Source organism: Jaculus jaculus, chromosome 2 (genome assembly GCF_020740685.1).
Source record: "Jaculus jaculus isolate mJacJac1 chromosome 2, mJacJac1.mat.Y.cur, whole genome shotgun sequence".
NCBI classification, from domain to species: Eukaryota; Metazoa; Chordata; class Mammalia; order Rodentia; family Dipodidae; genus Jaculus; species Jaculus jaculus.
The window spans coordinates 31,406,010-31,428,371 of record NC_059103.1 but is presented as its reverse complement, the minus strand read 5'-3'; the positions used below and the strand labels follow the sequence as shown (position 1 = coordinate 31,428,371).

The window sequence follows — 22,362 nt, the reverse complement described above, 5'->3', positions numbered from 1 at the left end:
AAGTATCTTCCTCCCTTGCTTTCTCTACCCTTTATGTCTCCTTTACGGCCTCTGTTACTAAGTATTTTCATTCTCACACAGAAGCCCAATCATCTGTAGCTAGGATCCACATATGAGAGAGAACATGTGTGGCGCTTGGCTTTCTGGGCCTGGGTTACCTCACTTAGTATAATCCTTTCCAGGTCCATCCATTTTTCTGCAAATTTCATAACTTCATTTTTCTTTACTGCTGAGTAGAACTCCATTGTATAAATGTGCCACATCTTCATTATCCACTCATCTGTTGAGGGACATCTAGGCTGGTTCCATTTCCCAGCTATTATAAATTGAGCAGCAATAAACATGGTTGAGCATGTACTTCTAAGGTAATGAGATGAGTCATTTGGATATATGCCCAGGAGTGTAATAGCTGGGTTATATGGTAGATCAATCTTTAGCTGTTTTAGGAACCTCCACATTGTTTTCCACAATGGCTGGACCAGATTGCATTCCCACCAGCAGTGTAGAAGGGTTCCTTTTTTTCCACATCCCCACCAACATTTATGATCATTTGTTTTCATGATGGTTGCCAATCTGACAGGAGTGAGATGGAATCTCAATGTAGTTTTAATTTGCATTTCCCTGATGACTAGTGACGTAGAGCATTTTTTTAGATGCCTATATGCCATTCGTATTTCTTCCTTTGAGAACTCTCTATTTAGCTCCATAGCCCATTTTTTCATTGGCTTGTTTGATTCCTTATTATTTAACTTTTTGAGTTCTTTGTATATCCTAGATATTAATCCTCTATCAGATACATAGCTGGCGAAGATTTTTTCCCATTCTGTAGGTTGCCTCTTTGCTTTTTTCACTGTGTCCTTTGCAGTGCAAAATCTCTGTAATTTCATGAATTCTTTTTTTTTTTTAAATGTAATTTATTAGTTTTCTTTTCAGTAAATACAGGCAGTTTGGTACCATTATTTAGGCTCATCTGTGATCTACCCCCTCCCATTAGACCCTCCTTGTTAATGAAAATGGGTCTTGCATTGTGGAGTTAGCCCCCAGGTATTGGTATGATAAAGGTCTCTGCAAATCATGACCCAACATGTGACTCTGACATTCTTTCCGCCCCCTCTTCTGCAAAATTTCCCTGAGCCATGTTGGTTCATTTTTGGTCTGCTTCATTGCTGAGGTGTTGGGGGCCTCTGAGGCTTTGGCTCTCTGATTTGGTAGGAGTTGATTTTTCTCTGTGTTGATCTCCTTCCCCTTTGTGCTGGTATCCGGTTCACAGGAAAGCACCACCCTTGCTTATTTCGCCAGTTGTCCTTAGTTTCAGTTGGGCCCCTTTTGAGGTATGTTGGGGCAGCTCTCTTCTTAGGATCTCCATCTATCCGGAAAAGAGAAGCAGGTTCTCCAACGGAGAGTAAGTTAGCACCTGGAAAATTGAGATAACACTTACTTTTTTGATAGACAGTATGATAGATGTAGGCCCTCTTATACCCTGTGATTGATGGTTGCTTGATATTGTAGAGTGGGCTTGTGTTTGGGTATGGTTCTAACTTGTTTCCCAGCTCCAGCTATGGGTCTAGTACCACTGAGTGGATCAGTTAGCCAAATCAAGAGCAATTGGTTCCTAACCATGGCTGTGTACCACTATTGCACTTGTTTCGGCATCACATCCGGCTATTTATTGCTAATTAGGTTAAACAATGTGTTGCTTGGACAGATCTTGGTCATTTTCCCCAGTCGCCTACATAGCACCTTCTGGCACTAGACATGCTGACTGTCTGGGGACTGACTCTCTCTTGGCTTCCAGCCATGTCATTCCATTTTACACGTCAGCTGCGTATGGAGTCTTCAGCAATAGGGTCTTACCACTGGCCTTTGGTGGGTCATCAAGTACTCTGACAGAAGTCTGTCATTGTTTTGGGAAACCTTGAAGGTTTCTCTGATCAGAAGCTCATTGTCGATGGTAGGCCCAAGCTGGAAGTGGGGGTTACAGGTCAGTGTCCACTAAGAAATTGAGGAAAAACATAACTAATATACAAGAGTTAGAGAGGAGAGAGATAGAGGGGAGAGGGGGAGAGGGAGGGAGGGAAGATGTAGGAGATTTAGGTCAGTCTTGATCCTACCCTCTCCAGTGTCTTGAGGTTCAGGTGTTTCCTGAAAGGGTCTAGTGAAGGTTCAGCCATTTGGCCTGTCTTTTAGGAAGTAGACTTTTATGGTACCATTGCCGTTTGGGTCTGGATTACTGTTTTCCACCCTTCAATTCCCTCACCTCCCTCCCATCCATCTTATTGTCTAGTCCATGAGATGCTTGCTGGGTATGTAAGGCATCTTGGGCAGATTCAGGTTAGGTGTTGCAGATGAGTGAGAGTATGTGTCGATTTTTTTTCTGTGATTGGGTAAGTTCGCTCAGAATGATCTGTTCCAGGTTCAACCATTTTTCCTCAAATTTCTTTATGGCGTTTTTTCTTACTGCTGTATAGAATTCCATTGTGTAGATATACCACAACTTTGTTATCCATTCTTCTAATGATGGACATCTGGGTTGATTCCAGCTTTTAGCTATTACGAATTGAGCTGCTACAATCATGGTTGAGCAAATCTCTCTGGCTTTAGATTTGAAGGTTTTAGGGTAGATGCCCAGTAATGGTATAACTGGGTCTGTTGGTATTTCTATAGTCAGCTTTTTCAGGAGTCTCCATATTGCTTTCCAAAGTGGTTGTACCATCCTGCATTCCCACCAACAGTGAATGAGTGTCCCTGCTTCTCCACATCCTTGCCAGCATTTATTTTCATTTGACCTTTTGATGTTGTATGCCCTGAATTCTTATGTTTGATCTTTTCATACTGTCCCAAATATTTTGAAATTCTTATTCATACTTTTCTATAATTTTGTCTTTCTCTTTGTTGGCCCTGTTTAGATCTGCCATATGGTCTTCTAGCTTAGATATTCTGTCCTCTCCTTCACCCATTCTACTGGTGAGATTTTCTACAGAGTTTTTTATTTCATTAACTGTGTTCTTCATTGCTAGTAATACTGACTCATTTTTCTTTATTATTTCTATTTCCTTATTTATGTCTTGTATTGCCTTCTTTATTTCATGAAATTGGTGTCCTGCATCTTCTTTGATTCCTTTTATTTCCTCCTTGATTTCCTCTTTGACTCCTTTGATTTGTTCTCTGACTTCTTTGAACATATTTACAATCATTCTTTTGAAATCTTCTCAGTCATTTCCTCTAACTTGTTCTCACTGGAGGTCATTTCTGATGTATTTATACTGGTAGGTGGATTTATATTGTTTTGCTTTTTAGTGTTTCTTGTGTTATAATGTATATATTTTTGCATCTTGGATTAAATTAATGCTTGGGTTTTCTAGCTAGCTGGGTATTCTTAGCTGTATCAATTGATTTGATGTTATATATTTTCAGGATAGGAGCTTAAGGTGTTAGGTGTGGCTCTTAAGGCTCTCAGAGTATCTACAAAGGTGTTCCTAGGGGTTGACTTTCCCTGCTATCGGAGTATTCTAGTTGGCTGAGTGGAATAAAATACAGGTAGATTCTAAAATTTAACTAAACCCTGTACACATTCAATCAAAATCAGCACCGAATATTTATGCAAGAGTAGTTATTATAACAACCACATCCTCTATCAACAAAGAGGTTAAGATTTCTGGTCTTTTGAGTGATCCAAGTCAGCTTGTGAACAAGTGAGACCCTTCCCTGGTTTAATCAATCCCAGTTTCCTTTTTGGATGACTTTGTTCTCAGTCAAGTTGCTGGCCCGGTCGTTGGGCTGCTGTCCTGATCTGGAGCTGGGCACTGGCTTTTCCTGCGGGGCAAACTGAGCCTGGCAGCTGTGGCCCTGCAGATTGGCACCCCCGCTGCTGGAATTGCTACTGCTGCTGCTGAAGCTGCCGCTGCTGGATCTGCCGCTGCTGCCGCTGAAGCTGCTGCTGCTGGATCTGCTGCTGCTGCCTCTGAAGCTGCTGCTTCTGGATCCACCACTGCTGGGGCCACTATTGATGGTGCTGGAGCCACTGATGTTGCTGCTGGACTCTGCTTCTGCTTGGGTCCTGCTGTCAGCTCAAGTTGGTGTGGCCGGGTCCTGGGACCGCTGCTCTGTTCACTGGAGCTGGGCTCAGGCGGTGGGGGAGGGGAGTGAGCCACAGCTGCTCTAGTTCTCTCGCTGTTCCACATGTTCTCCTACCTTGTGCTCTTCTCCTCCATTGTTCAGTGCCACTCTTCCTTCATGTTTCTTGAGTTGCGGAGAGCTCCAGTGTGAGTGGAAGCTCCCCTCACCTGGCTTTTCCTGTGGCTCCAGCTGAGCCTTTCAACTTTCTGGTATGCCCCCACTGCCATGGTTGGCTGACCTGCCGGGGCTGCTTTTGCCAGCCTGTGCAGGCTCTGGATGCTCTGGATCTCTTCTACTTCTCCGCTGCTGCTTCAATTTCTTATACACCTCACTTTTTAGTAAAAGTGTGTATTTTCCTGAGATTTTTTTTTTTTTTGGTCTTTTTCCCCCCTAGGCTGCTTTGGCATGGTACTTATGCCACAATCTTAACCAGAAGTCCATCGAATGTTATCATTTATTATGAATGAGGTGATTTCCAAGAGTCTTCATTTACTATATTTTTAAAAATTATTTTTCATTTTAAAAAATTATTTAAAAATTTATTTGAAAGCTAAGCATGGTGGCTCATGCCTTTAATCTTAGCACTTGGGAGGCAGAGGTAGGAGGATCACTGTGAGTTCGAGGCCACCCTGAGACTACAAAGTGGACTTCAGGTCAGCCTGAGCTAGAGTGAGACCCTCCCTACCTTGAAAAAAAAATTGAGAGAGAGAAAGAGGGAAGGAACGAGAGAATAGGTATATCAGGGCCACTGCAAACAGACTCCAGATGCCTGCACCACCATGTGCGTCTTGGTTATGTGGGTCCTTAGGCTTTGCAGGCCAAGTGCCTTAACCACTAAGCCATCTCTGTAGCCCCATTTACTATATAAATAAAACTTTAAAAAGATGTTTTCTTTATTTGCACTTAGAGAGAACCAGGGATATATAATGAGTGCATCATGGTGTCTAGCCACTGCAAACAAACTCCAGATGCATGCACCACTTTGTGCATCTGCTTTATGTGGGTACTGGGGAATCAAGTCTGTGCCATTAAGCTTTGCAGGCAAGTGCCTTAACTGAGCCATCTCTCCAGCCCTACATAATTTTTTTTTTTTTCAAGGTAGGGTCTCACTCTAGCCCAGGCTGACCTGGAATGACCTGGAATTCACTATGGAGTCTCAGGGTGCCCTCAAACTCATGGCGATCCTCCTACCTCTGCCTCCCAAGTGCTGGGATTAAAGGTGTGCACCACCATGTCTGGCCCTAAATAAAATTTTTGAGACAGGATCTTACTCTCTAGCCATGCTGGCATGAGGTACTCACTTCTGCCTCAGCCTTCCAAAAGCTGGAATTACAGGTGTGGGTTACCATGACCAGCTTGATTTACTTTTATTATAGAAGTCTTCAGCTTACAGATAAGAGAGCCAATTAAAGGGATTTTGTCAGTTACCAAAATGTATATATTCTAGTTATGCATGTAGGAACTAGGTAAATAACCACAGGGCTGATGTGTTGTTCAACTAGGCTTTCTGTGATTTGTTCAAAGGTAAACTGGAGCCTGGTAATGTAGCTCAGAGGTAGTATGTTTGCCCAGCATGTACAAGTTTCCCTAGTACTGTGCCAAAACAATAATAATAATGTGAGCCACCATAAAATTATAAAGTTCATTGAATTCATTGAATGAATATCCAAGTAATAAGGCATGCATTGAGCAGCTCCAAACCAGAAGCATGAGGAAAGCTGTTACATGATAAACATGGGAATTAAGGCAAAAGTATATATAATGTGTATAAGTAATTACTTTTATACAAATGCTGTGGGTGTGTGGACACTGGAAGACAACCTTAAGATGTTGGTCCTCTTGTTGTTTGCTAGTGCAAACACCAGGCTAGCTGGCCAAGGAGCTTCAGGATTCTGCTGACTCCATCTTCCATTGCAACAGGCGTGTCAGGATTGCAGGCACAAGTATCAGTATGTCCAGCTTAATGTGGGCACTGGGGTTCTAATCTTCTTCTAGTCTTCAGGCTCCACAGCAATTTCTTTTAACCATTGAAGTTCAGTTTTCTATTTAAAATTTATTAAAACTACTATTTAAAAGTCTTGTAAATACTAGCTTTAGGGTAGGCCTGATGGCACTCTCTTATAATCCCAGCACTTGGAAGGTGGAGACAGGAGGATCATGAGTGCAAAGTTATCTTTGGCTACATAGTAAGTTTGAGCCCTGGGCTACACAGGACCCTAAAAACAAAACAAAACAAAGGACCTGTTTCATAGGAAAAGATCAATAACACCTGTGGCAAGTGGCTTTTATATTTTACAATATAGGTCTGAACTGACTTATGTTCTCCGTGGGGAGCTAACAACACAGGACGTCAAAACCAGGCATGGTTTCACACCTGTAATTGCAGCACTTAGGAAGTTGAGGCAGGAGGATCAAGAGTTCTAGACACAATTAGACTTTATATCAGCAAACAAGAAAACACCACTTTGGAGTCTGGGGATCAATTTCTGCATTCAGTGCTTGCTCAACACTTCTGTGTTATACTGTAACACAGTGTCTGAATCTGTTGTTCTGATGTTTCTATGAGGGTTGGAGGATAACCAAGTGAGTTTATATATGTAAATCACGTGCACACCTAAGAGGGCTTTTATATATATATATAAACTGTATGCGCATTCAGACATCTGACCTGATGCTTACTGTGAAGGCTGGAGGGTAATTAAGTGGGTTTATATTTGTAAACCTTGTACACATTCAGCCATGGGTCTTCAGTAAGTGATAACCTTAGGTAATACTTGTGTTATAGGGTATACTGTATTTATTAGCTTTTACTTACATTGTTTGTGGCAAACAAGTGCATGTATGATGATAAAATAATGCTCTTGATGAGTGATAAGAACAGGGTTCCTGATGACCTCCCTTTTAGGGGGAATGTAGAATTGCCTGTCTGCTGATGTGCATAATTGAAATGGCCTTAGCATGTAGAAAAGGAACATATGGGCAGATTTCACCTTCAGGCTCTGGATGACAGATGTTGCTATGCTCCATGAGCAGTCATATTGTTATCCCTTTTCAGAGAATCTGTTTTAGGTCCCTGAATAACACAGCCTTGTGTGGGTTGGGTTGGCACAGTTGTGCTACCCTGCTCAGCTCACTTTGAAACACTGATTTGAGTCAAAGCATGCTTGTATTAGTCTTTTTCCTTTTCCATTTTTTCTTTAAATTAATTTGCACATGTGTATATGTGGGAGATGCATCAGGGTATCTTGCCACTGCAAACAAACATCAGGCACTTTTGCTACTTTTTGTGTCTTTCTTTACATGGGTGACTGGGGAATTGAGCCCAGGCAAGCAAACTTTGCAAACAAGCACCTTTAACCACTTACTTAGCCACATCCCCAGCCACATGTTAGCTTTCTGTGACTATGATAAAATGCCTGACTGACATCAACATCTTATAAGAAGAAAGGTATATTTTGACTCACAGATTAGAGGTTGGCTCTGTTGTTCTGGGCTTATGGTGAGACAGAACATTGTGGTGCTCAGCACAACTGCTTATATCCTGGCTTTCAGGAAGCAGAAACAGAATAAGAAGGGTCCAGAAAGAATACTGTTTTCACAAGCATGTCTCCAGTAACCTACTTCCTTCAACTAGGCTCCAACTTCTAAAGTTCCATCACCTCTCAACAATCAAACAACTTTAGGTGTCTGTGGTGGATTAATCTGTTGTTGAAGTTTGATCCCTCACTATCCAGTCACCTATCAGGCCCCACCTCTGTATACTACTGCATTGGGAACCAAGCCCTCAACACATGAACTTTCAGGGGACATTTTGTATCCATGATCGTATCAGTAGGTCACTTAGGATGTTTATTTTATTGTTGTTTGTGTGTGTGTGTCACACATGCACATGCCTATGTCAGGGTTCTCTAGAGGAACAGAACCACTAGAATGAATTATATTAAAAAGGGAATTTATTGGATTAGTTTATGGTAGTCCAATAGCAGTTGCAGGTCCGAGAATCAAGGAACCTGAGCTGCTCAGTCCACGTGGCCAGATGCCTCAACAGTCCTGATCCGGCCCTGGAGGCCTGTAGGCTACCTGAGCAGCTGCTGGGTTTCAATCCACGTAGGTCTTCAGTCCGCGCTGGTCTCAGTCCACACTGGAAGGCAGCAAGCAGCTCCTGTATCCAAGTGGAAGGAAGGAAGCAGCACTTTTCACCCAGAGTTTCCTCATATAAAGTACTCCTCAGAGATGGGCCACCCACTCTGGAGGAAGGATTTCCTCCTTCAGTTCATCCTTTCTAGAAGCAACCTCAGAGACCCACCTGAAAGGGATTTCTGTGGATTACTAAACAGATCAAGTTGACAACACCTTAACCATCACACTGTGTGTATGTGTGTGGAGGCAGAGGGTGTCCTCCCTCTTTCACTCCACCTTATTGAGTAAGAGTTTCTCACTGAACCTGAGATCACCAATTCAGCTACTGTAGCTAGCCAGCTCAAAAGAAGAAAAATGAAAAGAGCTATGATGTATCTCAGGAGATATATCACAGGGGAAAATTAAGTATCACCTCCTTAGCTTTAAGTTGACTTACTATAAAATGAGACTTTGGGATTGGGGAGGTGGCTCAGTGACTAAAGGTACTTGCCTTGCCTAAAATGAGACACTTTCCACAGTAGGCAGCAGGGCTTACCAACCTGTTTCCTGTCCTGGGTGACAAAGGACAACTGTGGCATTTTGTCTGTAGAATGTGTGGGTAAGGTTTTCAGTATGCAGAATTACATGGATTTCATACTAGAGTGAATTGATGTCTAGGTGTGTGAGAATTACTGGTAGCTCTGGGTTCTCATGTCTTCTCTCTTTTCCCAGGAGCTCGAAGGACTTAGCCACCCTTCTCCAAGAAAAAGAAAGGCAGAAAGGATGGTAGCTGACTGCCTGACAAATTGTTATCAGGTATGTAGGAACTGTGTCCCATAAAGTGATATGCTTGCCTCCCCCTGGTAGGTTCATTTACTTTTAGGCAGACTTGTCTCCAGAGCTGCTTTTTTTTTTTTTTTCATTTTAATGTTTGGCGTGTGTGTGTGTGTGTAGACCCACATATGTGTGCAGGTGCTTATAAATGTGTGTGCATGTAGAGAACAGAGGTTGATGTCAGGTGTCTTCAGTTGCTGTCCATTATATTTTATTTTATTTTTTATTTTATAGGCAACTTTAATGCATATAGTGTATTTTGATCAGAATCTCCCCATTACTTTCTCTTATCCCCTTTACCTCACCCCCTTTTCACTGAATCCCTTCTTCCCAAAGTAGACCCTCTTCTACTTTGACATTTTTCCCCCTTGTTTATGTGTGTTACCCACCAAGTTTAATTAGAGTTGCTTGCAGGAGCATTAGTTGGTCATTATATACCAGAACACACACTACTTAGCAGTGGCTACACCACTGCAGAAAGTGTCTCCTACTACCCCAGCAATCATTAACTTCCAACAACTTACAGGGACAGACTTTAATTTTTGAGACAGGGCTTCTCACTGAACCTAGAGTTTGCCAATACAGCTAGCCAGTAAGTCCTAGGGATCCTCCTGTTTCTGCTTCCCCTACACTGGGATTACTGGTGTGTGCCACTATGTTTTGCATTTACGTGAGTTCTGGGAAACAACTCAGGTCCTCATGCTTGTGCAGCGAGCACTTTACCCACTGAACTGTCTCATTAGCTTCAAGTAAACACCCATTCAGGGACCGGGGCTCCAACTCAACATCCCAGAGAGTGGGCCTTCTGATAATGATGAGGTATTATCTAAAAAATTATTCCATGATTTCAGTAATTACTAATTCATCTTTTTCCTCATGATAAGTACACATTTGTATTCCTGAGTTTAATTAAGTACTCAGACAGATGATAAGGAAAACCAGAATGTCCTTTTCTCAGAATATTCATTCACAACTATTTTTGTAGTATATGCAGTATGCTCAGAGCATTTTTAAGAAATAGGAGAAGGACTTCTAGTTTAGGCTATGATGAGATCTATCACAAGGTCTATGGCAGGTGACTGGAGCAGATCAGCAATAAGGTGACTGTGGTTAAAAGGAAGAGTTCCTGGGACCCCCACCCCCCTGCAAGCCATGGGGCAGACAGTGGAAGCCCAGATCCCTGTACAGGCACTATTCTCACTTCATCTGTAGAGAACATCATGGAGATGATGTGCTGTTGTTACTTGTTACTCAGGCTGGTATGTGTGTGATGATTTAGGACTCTGTGACCTTTGAAGATGTGGCTGTGGACTTCACCCAAGAGGAGTGGACTTTATTGGATCAAACTCAGAGAGCCCTGTACAGAAAGGTGATGCTAGAGAACTACCAGAACCTGGTCTTAGCAGGTAAGATCACCATTGTTCCCCATGGCTGCTTAGGGAGGGGAGGGATGTCACATTCTGAATGTCTTGAGGAATTGGTGATCTCAGTGAGAATATACTGTGAAATAGAGTCTCTAACACAGGAGTCTCTCTTTAGCCTTAGGGCATAAAATTGAAGACCCCCTGATAGTTGCCTAAAATATAAATGGAACTGAACCCTGTATTTCTAGTTGTGGTAAGATTTTGAGTCATAACAACAAAACTAGCATGAATTTCTTTTTCTTTTCTTCACAATTTCAAACTTTGGAGATTTTTTAAAATTAATTTATTTAGTTTTGAAACAGTGTCTCTGTGTAGGCCAGGCTGACCTGGAACTCACTGTAACCCCAGGCTGGCCTCAAACTCACAGCAGTTCTCCATCTCAGTCTCCCAAGTGGTACTGGGAGTATATGTGTGAGCTACCATGCCTGGCTCAAATGATAAAATTTTTATTAATTTATTTATTTGCAAGCAGAAATAGAGAGAATGTGTGTATCCACACCAGGGCCTCTTGCTGCTGCAAGTTTGCATGTGCCACTTTGTGCATCTGGCTTTACTTGGGTACTAGGGAATTGAACCCCAGCTGGCATACATTGCAAGCAAGTGCCTATAACCACTGAGCAATCTCCCCAGCCCCAGTGGAAGATTTTTCTCATTGTACTGAAAATGGTATTTTTAGGACAGGGGAAGTAGTGTAAAACAAACCATAAAAAGTGAAACAGTGGAAAGAGAGTACATTTTAACTTACTGTGGTGGTTCTTTTTTTTTGTCTTTTGAGGTAGGGTCTTGCTCTAGCCCAGGCTGATCTGGAATTCACCCAGTAGTTACTGTGGTGATTCTTAAAATGTGTTTCATGATTAGTGGCATCACCATCTCCCTGTTAGAAATGCGCATTATTGGGCTGGAGACATAGCTGGATGGTAGAGACCTTGCCTAGCATGTGCAAGGCACTACCAAGAAAGAAAACACTTTATATCAATCTGTCTTTGAATCAGAAACTTAGGGTAGCCATCCCACTTTAGTGAGCTTTAAAAAGCCATCCGGATGAATCTCATGCCCTGTACTGAGAATCATTGCTCTATTCTATTCTCCTTAAAACAAAACATCTGTGTTTCATTTTACTTTTGTATCTAATATAAAGTGTTAGAGTGTGTGTGTGTGTGTGTGTGTGTGTGTGTGTGCACATGCTCGCACTCGCACATATACACATGTTCATGTGTGTGAGTACAGACGAACATATACTATAATGTGCATGTAGACAACCTTGGGTTTTGGTCTTTACCTTGTTTGAGACAGGGTCTCTTGTTGTTTACTACTGCCTTTGCAAGGCTAACCAGCCCCCAAGCTTCCAGGGATTCTGCTGTCTCTGGCTCCCATCTAATTGTGCTGGGATGACAGATTTTCATATGTAGGTGTCTGGCGTTACATGGGTTCTAGGAGTCTTAATTTACATACTTACAGTTTTATAGCAAGTACTTTGTCCATTGAGCCATCTTCCCAGCCCTGTTACTTCTTTGTTACATATGCATTAATTTGGGTTTCTCATTTCAGAAATAACCAGTTATATAGGGCACAGAAGGAGATATTTGCATATGTAGCGCTTTTGAAATAATTCCCCTGGGCTGGAGAGATGGCTTAGAGATTATAACACTTGCCTGCAAAGACAAAGGACCCAGGTTATTTCGCTGGACCCATGTAAGCCAGATGCACAAGGTGAAATAATTCCCTTGCTCTCATTAGAAACACAGCTCCTGAATTACACTGAGTTTTCTGCTCTCTTGTATGAACCTACATGAATGTACCATTCCCTGTGTAAGGATGTCAGGTTATGAAACCCAGTCTGATCTCCTGGTTGGAAAAAGAGGATTTTCAGACATTATACAGAGGAGGTCTCCAAGGTGAGTAAGAATGAAGAATATGCTTGGAAATAAAATGCTACTTCTTTTTTTCTTTTTTAAAGACAAGGTTGGTTCTACCACAGGCTGACCAGGAACTCACTCTGTAGTCCAGGCTGGCCTTAAACTCATGGTGATCCTTCTACCTCAGCCTTCTGAGTACTGGAACTAAAGGCATTTGCCATCATGCATGGTTGCAAAATCTTTGTAAGATCACTTGATGTCTCAAAATTAGGGCCATGGACTCAACTTCTCATATTCTTACTTTCTGTCTACTCTGCTCTTACTTACTATCACCTCACAAATCAACTTGTGTTTTTTTTTATCATTTTGTCAGATACTCCTTGTTCAGGTCTTTTCTTCCCTGAGATGTAATTCTTGTTCACCATTGTTGCAGTCCTGTTCACACATTGCTTGCAGAAATCACCTGACCAAGAGCAGCTTGTGGTGGGGGGGGGGAAGGTTTATTTTGGCTTACAGACTTGAGGGGATCCTCCATGATGGCAGGGGAAAACAATTGCATGAACAGAGGATGGATATCACCTCCTGGCCAACATTAGATGGACAATAGCAGGAGATTATGCCAAACACTGGCAAGGGGAAACTGGCTGTAATATCCATAAGCCTACTCCCAACAATACACTGCCTTCAGGAGGCATTAGTTCCCAAATCTTCATCAGCTGGGAACCTAGCATTCAGAACTCCTAGGTTTATGGGGGACACTTGAATCAAACCACTACCTGACCCCCATAAACTGATAACCATACATGATATGTAATATAGTACATTCAGTCCAACTTTGAAAGTCTCCATAGTTTTTAAAAAATCTTTTCTTCTTTAAATTTTTTTGTCTTTATTTTTATTTATTTATTTAAGAGCAACAAACAGAGACAGAAAGAGGCAGATAGATAGAGAATGGGCACACCGGGGCCTCCAGCCACTGCAAACTCCAGATGCATGTACCACCTTGTGCATCTGGCTTACACAGGTGCTAGGGAATCGAGCCTTGAACCAGGGTGCTTAGGCTTCACTGACAAGTGCTTAACCGCTAAACCATCTCTCCAGCCCAGTCCTCATAGTTTTTTTCAGTCCCAGTGATGTTCAGACATAGTCCAAGATCTTTTAACTGAGCCATAATACCCCCCCCCAAAAAAAAAAACCGACATAATGGGGCTGGAGGGATGGTTTAGCATTTAAGGTGCTTGCCTGCAAATCCAAAGGACCCAGGTTCGACTCCCCAGGACCCACATAAGCCAGATGCACAAGGGGCTGCATACATCTAGAGTTATTTTTCAGTGGCTGGATGTCCTGGAGTCCCCATTCTCTCTCTCTCTCTTTCTCTCTCTCCCTGCCTATTTCTGTATCTCTCTCAAATAAATAAATAAAAATAAAAATAAATCTTTAAAAAACCCATAATGGCACAGAATAAACATTCACAATGCAAAAGATGACATTGGGTATAGCAAAGAAATATTCAACCAATACAGAATTTAAAACAACCTAGGCAAACATCGAACTCTAGCTCCAAGTCCAACAACTGTAGTCAGTGAAAAATCTCCCAAGTCCAATAATTCTAACCAGCAACAAGTCTCTGGAGTTCCAGTTCCACCCCTCCAGTCAGGCTACCCAAAGTCCTGGAAAACTTCATCCGTGGCTGGCAGCTCTCTTTAGCAGCCATCTCATGGTCCTGGCATCTCCTCTGAGTCTCCACTGTAGCCCATGGTCCATCCTCATGGCTCCATCAGATCTCCATTCAGGCATGCAGCAAACTTACTTCATGCTGCCCGTGTCTGTTTCCAAAACACAAGACCATGTTGCAAATTCATTGACCCTCTCTTTCCTGCATTTCTGTGCTCCATAATACTAGGTGGGGTGCCAGTTGTTAACCCAGGGGGGAATAAAGCAGACTTTGAAGAACAGAACACTTCTTTAGCATTCAGTTCCCTTCAAAAGACTGCATTCTTTCTGGTGCCCCAATGCAGTTCAGCTAACCTAATCTCAATGGTTGTCATCTCTTAATTGCAGCTGAATGGGCAACAGTTTTGGCCCAAAGATTTCATTTTTTCTGTGCCATAACCCCCTGCCCACATCAGTCTGTTTCTATGCAATGCAACCCTGCACAAATTCTGAGGACCCAGGCATGACAGCAAGCTTTCCACACAAACTGCCTCCAGTCCAGTCCAGGGAAAGCTTTTTCTCACCCTCATAAGCCAAACCTCACAGTCCATAGTTCTTACTGCATTCAGGTCTTTCAACTCTGACCAGAATAGTCCATTAAGCTATACTTACAGCACTGCAAGACATCTCTTAGGCCAACATTTCAGATCCTTCATATTCCTCCTGAAAAACAGCTCCAAAAGGCCAAAGCCACACAGTCAAGTGTCTAACAGCAAATGACTAACTTTACTGTTGCAGTTAGGTTTGCATTGCTGGTAGAAATCACTGACTAAGAGAAGCTTGTGAGGGAAAAAAGGTTTATTATGGCTTATAGTCTCAGGGGGAAGCTCCATGATGACAGGGGAAAATAATGGCATGAGCAGAAGGTGGACATCACCTCCTGGCCAGTATCAGGTGGACAACAGGAACAGGAGAGTGTGCCACACACTGGCAAGAGGAAACTGGCTATAATACCCATAAGCCTGGTTCCAACAATACACTGCCTCCAAGTGATATTAATTCCAAAATCTTCATCAGCTGGCAACCTAGCATTCAGAACACCTACTTTATGGGATACCTGAATCAAACACCACAGACATGAATTAAAATTTTAAAGACTTGATTTTAAATAAAATGTCTAAAGGAATGGCCCACATCCTTTGATCTGGTCACTTTGTTTTACTAGTCAAAATGTTCAGTTTCTTTCTAACCTGGTTTAAAAGGGATCTCTGACTTTAACTTTGTAAGTAACTGTTTTTTGTTGTTGTTGTTTGTTTGTTTGTTTTTATTTCTCTCTGCAAACCTTTATTTTTCCTGTTTATCTTCAGAATGGGATGTACCACTTAACACCAAAAAGTCAACATTTCAACAGGGCTTTTTGAGGAAGCAAACTTCTAATGGGATACAAAAGGTAAGGTTGAAAGAGATACTTGTTACTTCCTTTATTCGGAAAAGACTGTGAATCCCACTATAGAAAAGAAGTAGGGACTGGGGGTGGTTAAGCAGGTAAAAGCATACAAGTAGCATGCACCTAGGAGGGATCAGCAATGTGTCTGAGAAGTATTTTCAGTATAAATTTTGGGGTGTCCCAAACATATCATGAAACCTGTTCATTAAGTGATCCTGCCAGTTGCTGGGATATAGCAGAGTTGACAGTGTCTACCTATTATGCACAGACACCTAGGTTCAGTTCCCACCATGTATAAACTGGATATGGAGGTGTATACCTATAATCCCAGCACTTGAAAAATGGAGGCAGAAGGATCTGAAGTCCAAGATATTCCTTGGGTATATACCGAGTTTGAGACCAGGCTGGGATACATGAGACCATACCTTAACAAATAACAAAAAAAGAGATCTGCCTTGGGCATGGTTACACATGCCTTTAATCCCAGCACTTGGGAGGCAATTTAGGAGAATCACTGTGAGTCAAGGCCACTTGAAACTACATAGTGAATTCCAGGTCAGCCTGGGCTAGAGTGAGACCCTATCTTGAAACACACACACACACACACACACACACACACACACACACACACACAGAAGTCACGTAAGTATACAGTCCCACAAGTAGACATGACCCTATCTTGAAACACACACACACACACACACACACACACACACACAGAAGTCATGTAAGTATACAGTCCCACAAGTAGACATGTAATTTTGGAATATCTTAAACAGTTGTTTTAAGATTAGGCTGGGAAGATGACTGAGTGGTTAAAGAGACTTCCATGCGAGACCTGTTTGCAGTTTGAATTCCCCAGCCACCCACATAAAACTGGAGGCAAAGTATCACATGCATTTGTGATCCTGGTTCTCTTATGACAGTGGGAGGCAGAACCAGGACAATTTGAAACCCTTGGGCCAACTAATCTGACGTTTGTTTGCAGCCTGACAGTTTGTTTATAGCATTAAGAGACCCTGTCACAAAGAACAAGGTGGAAGTTGTCTCTGACCTCCACATGTACTTCATGGCACATGTGCCCCCCCCCCCCAACACACACAAATAAAATGAAAAAAAAATGTTTAAAATGATTGTATTAGGGTCTGGGGAGATGGTTTAATGGTTAAGGTGCTTGTTTGCAAAGCCAAATGGCCGAAGTTCAATTCCTCACATAAAGCCAGATGCACAAAGTGGCACAAGTATCTGGAGTTTGTTTGCAGCAGCAAGAAGCATACCCTTTTGTCTCTGTCTCAAAGAAAGAAATTAAAAAAATTTTTTTTTTCTGCTTTGGTTTTTCAAGGTAGGATCTCACTCTAGCCCAGGCTGACTTGGAATTCACTCTGCATTCTCAGGGTGGCTTCAAACTCACAGTGATCCTCCTACCTCGGCAGAGCAAGTGCTGGGATTAAAGGTGTGCACCACCACACCCAGCTAAGAAAAATAGTTTTTAAAATGTTTAGACCTGGGCTGGGCGTGGTGGTGCACACCTTTAATCTCAGCACTTGGGAGGCAGAGGTAGGAGGATTGCCATGAGTTCTAGGCCCTCCTGAGACTACATAGTGAGTTCCAGGTCAGCCTGGGCTAGAGTGAGGCCCTACCTCTAAAAAAAAAAAAAAAGCAAACTAACAAACTACAACAACAACAAGATTAGATTGGGGCTGGAGAGATGGCTTAGTGGTGAAGGTGCTTACCTGAGAAGCCTAAGAACACATGTTCTACTCTACAGATCCCACATTAGCCAGACGTACAAAAGTGAGGCAAGTGCAAGGTTGCACATGTCCACTAGGTGGCACAAGCATCTGGTGTTCGATTACAGTGGCTGAAGCCCTGGTGCACCAATTCTCTATCTCTCCTCTTTCTAATTTTCTCTCTCTTGCGTGCACACTTCTCACTTTCTAAAAAAATAGAGATTAGATCAGTTGACTTAGGATTTATGTACTATTGTTGCCTCATTTAATTCTACTTATAAAATATTTTGGGGCTGGAAAGATCTCTTAGCGGTTAAGGCACTTGCCTGCAAAGCCTAAGGACTCAGGGTCGATTCCCTTACATAAGCCAGATGCACAAGGTGACACATGTATCTGGAGTTCATTTGCAGTGGCTAGAGGCCTTGGCACACTCATTCTCTTGCTCTCTCTATCTGCCTCTCTCTCAAATAAGCAAATAAAATATTTAAAAAATAAAATAAATTTAAATATACATATATATTTTATTATATTTAAATTAATTTATTTAAATGTGCATGTATGCTTGCATGCATGTGTGTGCTTCATGACTTCTTGCTGCTGCAAACAAACACCAGATGCTTGCACCATATTTGCAGTTGGCTTATGTGGTGACTTGGGAATTGAACATGGGCTGACAGGCTTTGCAAACAAGTGCTGTTAGCTACTGAGCCATTTTCCCAGGCCGATATTTTTGTTTATTTACTTGAGTGCTAGAGAGAGATTGCACATGAGAGTGCATGTGTGTGGGAAGACCAGGCGTAAAACAGGACTACCCCAAGTTGCCATCATTATGAAGCAGGTTTTTAGGTTTGGACTGGAGTTGCTTTCTAGTCTTGCCAGGCAGATTTTTGGGGGCCTTTATCTCTAAGTACCTAACAAAATACTACCTTGCTTCTAATCTCTTATCAAGAGCAGTGTTACCCAACTATGTAGAGTGTCTCCAGGATTTTTTTTAAACTCACATTTTTTAATAAGTTTATAAAGTAGTAGGTTTCTATATGGCTTTTCCATACCTACTTCCTTAGTTTTGGTTGTCCCTTTCTCTCTCCCCACCTTTTCTCTACCTTTCCATTCCATCCTTGTGTAAATCTTTCCTCCTCTCAAATTCCCCTCTTATACTTTTATATGTGTTTTACTGTTTCCATACCCATCCTTGCCACCTCTCATGGCTCCTTTCTTGCTTCCTGACTTCAGTAGACACTCCATCCAACTTAAACATAGAAGTCTCAAAATTTGAGTCCAAGATCTGCATATGAGAGAACATACAGTGTTTGTCTTTTTGTGTCTGGGGTACTGTACTCATGTATTTTCTAGTTTCATCCATTTTCCTACAAATGTCATAATTTTTTCTTTGATACTGAGTAGTGTTCTGTCATGTAAATGTACCATATTCTCACTATGTATTTATTAGTTGATGAACATGTATACAGATCCATTTCCTTTCTGTTGTAAAGAGTGTGGGGTCTCCCTCTAGGCCAGACTGGCCTTGAACTACCATCATCCTCCTAATCAGCTTCTCAAATGCTGGGATTATAGGCATGAGCCACTGTGCCCAGCTTTGTTCTAAGAATCTTAAAGGTATGGGGGCACATGCGTTTAGTCCTAGCACTCAGGAGGCAGAGGTAGGAGGATTACCATGAGTTTGAAGCTACCCTGAGACTACATAGTGAATTCCAGGTCATCCTGGGCTAGAGTGAAACCTTACCTCAAAAAAACAAAAAAAGGGCTGGAGAGATGGCTTAGTGGTGAAGGCACTTGCCTACAAAGCCAAAGGACTAAGGTTCGACTTCCCAGGACCCACATAAGCCAGATGCACAGGTGGTACATGTGTCTGGAGTTTGTTTTCAGTGGCTGGGGCCCTCATGTGCCCATTATCTCTCTCTCTGTCTCTCTCTCTCTAATAAATAAATAAAAATAAAATATTTTTAAAAATACAGAGGTATCATTTCAAGATTAGACTTGATAGTACAGGTTCTTGCAGTAGGCTTCTTTCAGTCACCTCGAGGAAGTCCACAGAGCAGAGAATGTATATATAATGAAAATGGCAAAAACTATCATTATGTTTATGTCTTTGCATAGGTCAAATCCAACCATAAGTCTGAAAAGTTCTTTAACCGTGGTTCATCCTTTCCTTAACAGGCCAGAACATGCTACAGTACAGAGGACCCCTGTTTCTACACAAAATGTGGAGAAATCTTCAGTGAACATTCATATTTTAAGACATATGTGAAAACCCAAAATATATGCAACACAGGACATTTTACAAACTCCAGTCATGCTTTGTCTGTTCAAATGCCCACTATAAAAACCTACCCATGTAAGATCTGTGGAAAAGCCTTTGGACGTTCTTCAAATCTTAATAGGCATCTGCGAACCCACACTGGGGAAAAGCCCTATGAATGTAAGGAATGTGGAAAAGCCTTTACCACTTACTCAAGATTAGTAGAACATTTTAGAACTCATACTGGAGAGAAACCCTATAAATGTAAGGAATGTGGAAAAGCCTTTGCTAAGCGTTCAGGCCTTATAACACATATATCAACACATGCTTCAGAGAAACCCTATGAATGTAAAGAGTGTGGCAAAGCCTTTGCTTCATCCCCACGCCTTAGTCAGCATGTAAGAATTCACAGTGGAGAGAGACCCTACATATGCAAAGAGTGTGGGAAAGCCTTCCTTACTTCCTCATATCTGCGTAACCATATAGGAAGAACTCACAGCGGAGAGAAACCTTATGTATGTGGGGAATGTGGAAAAGCTTTCCATTCTTACTCAAACCTACGTAGACATGTAAGAACTCATAGTGGAGAGAGACCTTATATATGTAAGGAATGTGGGAAAGCCTTCCTCAACTCCTCATACCTACATAACCATATAAGAAAAACTCACAGTGGAGAGATGCCCCATATATGTGGTGAATGTGGGAAAGTCTTCCATGCATCTTCATATCTGCGTAGACACATTAGAACTCACAGTGGAGAAAGACCCTGTATATGTAAAGAATGTGGGAAAGCTTTCCTCAATGCCTCATACCTGCGCAAGCATCTCAGCATTCACACTGGAGACAAACCCTTTGAGTGTAAGGAATGTGGGAAAGCCTACCGCAGATACAAACTGCTAAATGACCATTTAAAAACTCACATGGTGGCAAAGCCATTTGAATGTGATGTATGTGGGAAATCCTTTCAATATTTCTCATATCTTACTAAACATGTTCGTATTCACACTGGAACAAAACCCTATAAGTGTAAGTACTGTGGGAAGGACTTCACCACCTCCTCAAGCCGAACTGAACATGTTCGAACTCACACTGGAGAGAGGCCTTACGAATGTTCAGAATGTACAAAAACCTTCGCTTCATCCTCAAACTTCCTTCACCATGTAAAAACCCACACTAAAGAGAAACCCTTTTCTGGGAATGTAGGAAAGCCTACAATAGGTTTTACCTACTAACTGAACAGAAACACTTCAGATGAGAGGAACATGAAAAATCCTTAATTCTTCTTATCTTAATGATCACACTTGAACTTACACTGGTAGGAATGCCAATTATTTCAGTTTACTTTGAAAACACAAAAGAACTCATACTCAAGATGCCCCATGAATTTAAGAAAAGTAATATGAAAGTCTTCCCTATTTCTTGGGAATTTAAAAAATATGTTAGACTTCATAATGGAGGGAAATTTACTGATGTAAAAGTTTGCAAGGTGGTAGTTCTGCTAAATACTTTGATCTTGTGGTCTCACAGTGGAGAAAACTTTATAAAGGTAAGGGATGTCAGAAAATAATTTTTTACACGACATTAATCCTCAGTAAACATACAGATCCATATACAAAAGAAATTCACTATATGGAAATTTTGCCCATGTACCCTGAAATTTAGTATGCTGAAAGAGATAAGGCCATCTGGATGGCTCTGGTTTCTTTTGTCCTGATCATTCCTGGAAGGATGTATTCTTTCCTCCATTGCAATGTCATTTTATTCTAGTTGCTACAACTTCTGGGCAGCAATCTCATAGTAAGTGGCCCTTTGGGATACAAACATAGTGTTTTAGCAATATAAACTTTCTAGGTGGTTTGGCATGCTTTTAAGCATGCTCTTCTTACAGTGGCTCACAGCAGTGAAGTTTGATACAGTTCTCCATGTTAAAATGTCTTGTGCCACTTTTAGAGCTGATCCATTCAGAAAGATAAAAGATGAAGCTGAGCATGGTGGCACATGTCTTTAATCCCAGCACTCAGGGAGGCAGAGGTAGGAGGATCGCTGAGAGTTCAAGGCCACCCTGAGACCACATAGTAAACTCCAGGTCAGCTTGAGCTAGAATGAGACCCTACGTCGAAAAGGAAAAAAAAAAAAAAAAAAAAAAAAAAAAAGATAAAAGGGGATGGAGGTACTTCTCTGCTCAGTGGTAAAGTGCTTGTTGTGCATGTATGAGGAGCTGAGTTTGGAACTCCAGCACCCACATAAAATGCCAGGCATGGTGTTCACCTGTAATGTCAGTGCTAGGGAGGCAGAAAATAAGGAATCCCTGGGGCTCATTGGCTAGCTAATTAACTGAACCAGCGAGCTTCAAGTTCAGTGAGAGACTCTGTCTCAAAGAATGAAGTGGAGAGCAATTGAAAAAGACACCCAGTGTCAACCACTGGCCTCCACATGTACCCATATCCATGTTCACTTAAATATAAAAACATACAAACATGCATGCACACAAAAGGTATTAATAAGTAAATATCAGAGTCCTTTTTCCCAACACAAGCTATGAATCCATAAATGTATCAGTCCATTGATGAGATCACAGACCTCATGATCCAGTCACCTCCCAAAGTACCCCCATACCTCTGAACATTACTGCATTAGGAACCAAGCCTTTAGCACATGAGCTTTTGGAATTCAGCTTAGATGCAAATCATAGTACAGCCCCTCCCAGGCCCAGATTATTCCTCAAGATCATGAATGAATCAACTCTCTTGGGAACATATGTTTCCTATTCAAACCAAAAGTCCTGCTCCCCAGTCTGTTCCAGTGACACACCAGGCAGATATGTCCCATGTCTTCAGTCACATGGAAAGCTCAAGACAGACATGGTCTGTGTTCTTGCTTATACAGTTATTCAAAGTTGATGCGAAGCTTTTTTTTTTTTTTT

The 22,362-nt window shown here is 41.8% G+C and overlaps 1 protein-coding gene across 1 annotated transcript in view; it reads left to right on the top strand.

Moving 5' to 3' along the window:
* Nucleotides 1–21,444, top strand: part of LOC101602448 (zinc finger protein OZF-like) — a 37,035-nt gene extending 15,591 nt beyond the window's left edge. The window contains exons 2-6 of the mRNA XM_045143956.1: nt 8,968–9,051; nt 10,349–10,475; nt 12,308–12,388; nt 15,370–15,452; nt 19,358–21,444. Coding sequence (XP_044999891.1) covers nt 9,019–9,051; nt 10,349–10,475; nt 12,308–12,388; nt 15,370–15,452; nt 19,358–20,671 — 1,638 coding nt within the window. The 5' untranslated portion in view covers nt 8,968–9,018 and the 3' untranslated portion in view covers nt 20,672–21,444. The remainder of the gene's footprint in view (nt 1–8,967; nt 9,052–10,348; nt 10,476–12,307; nt 12,389–15,369; nt 15,453–19,357) is intronic.
* Nucleotides 21,445–22,362: the final 918 nt, after the last annotated feature.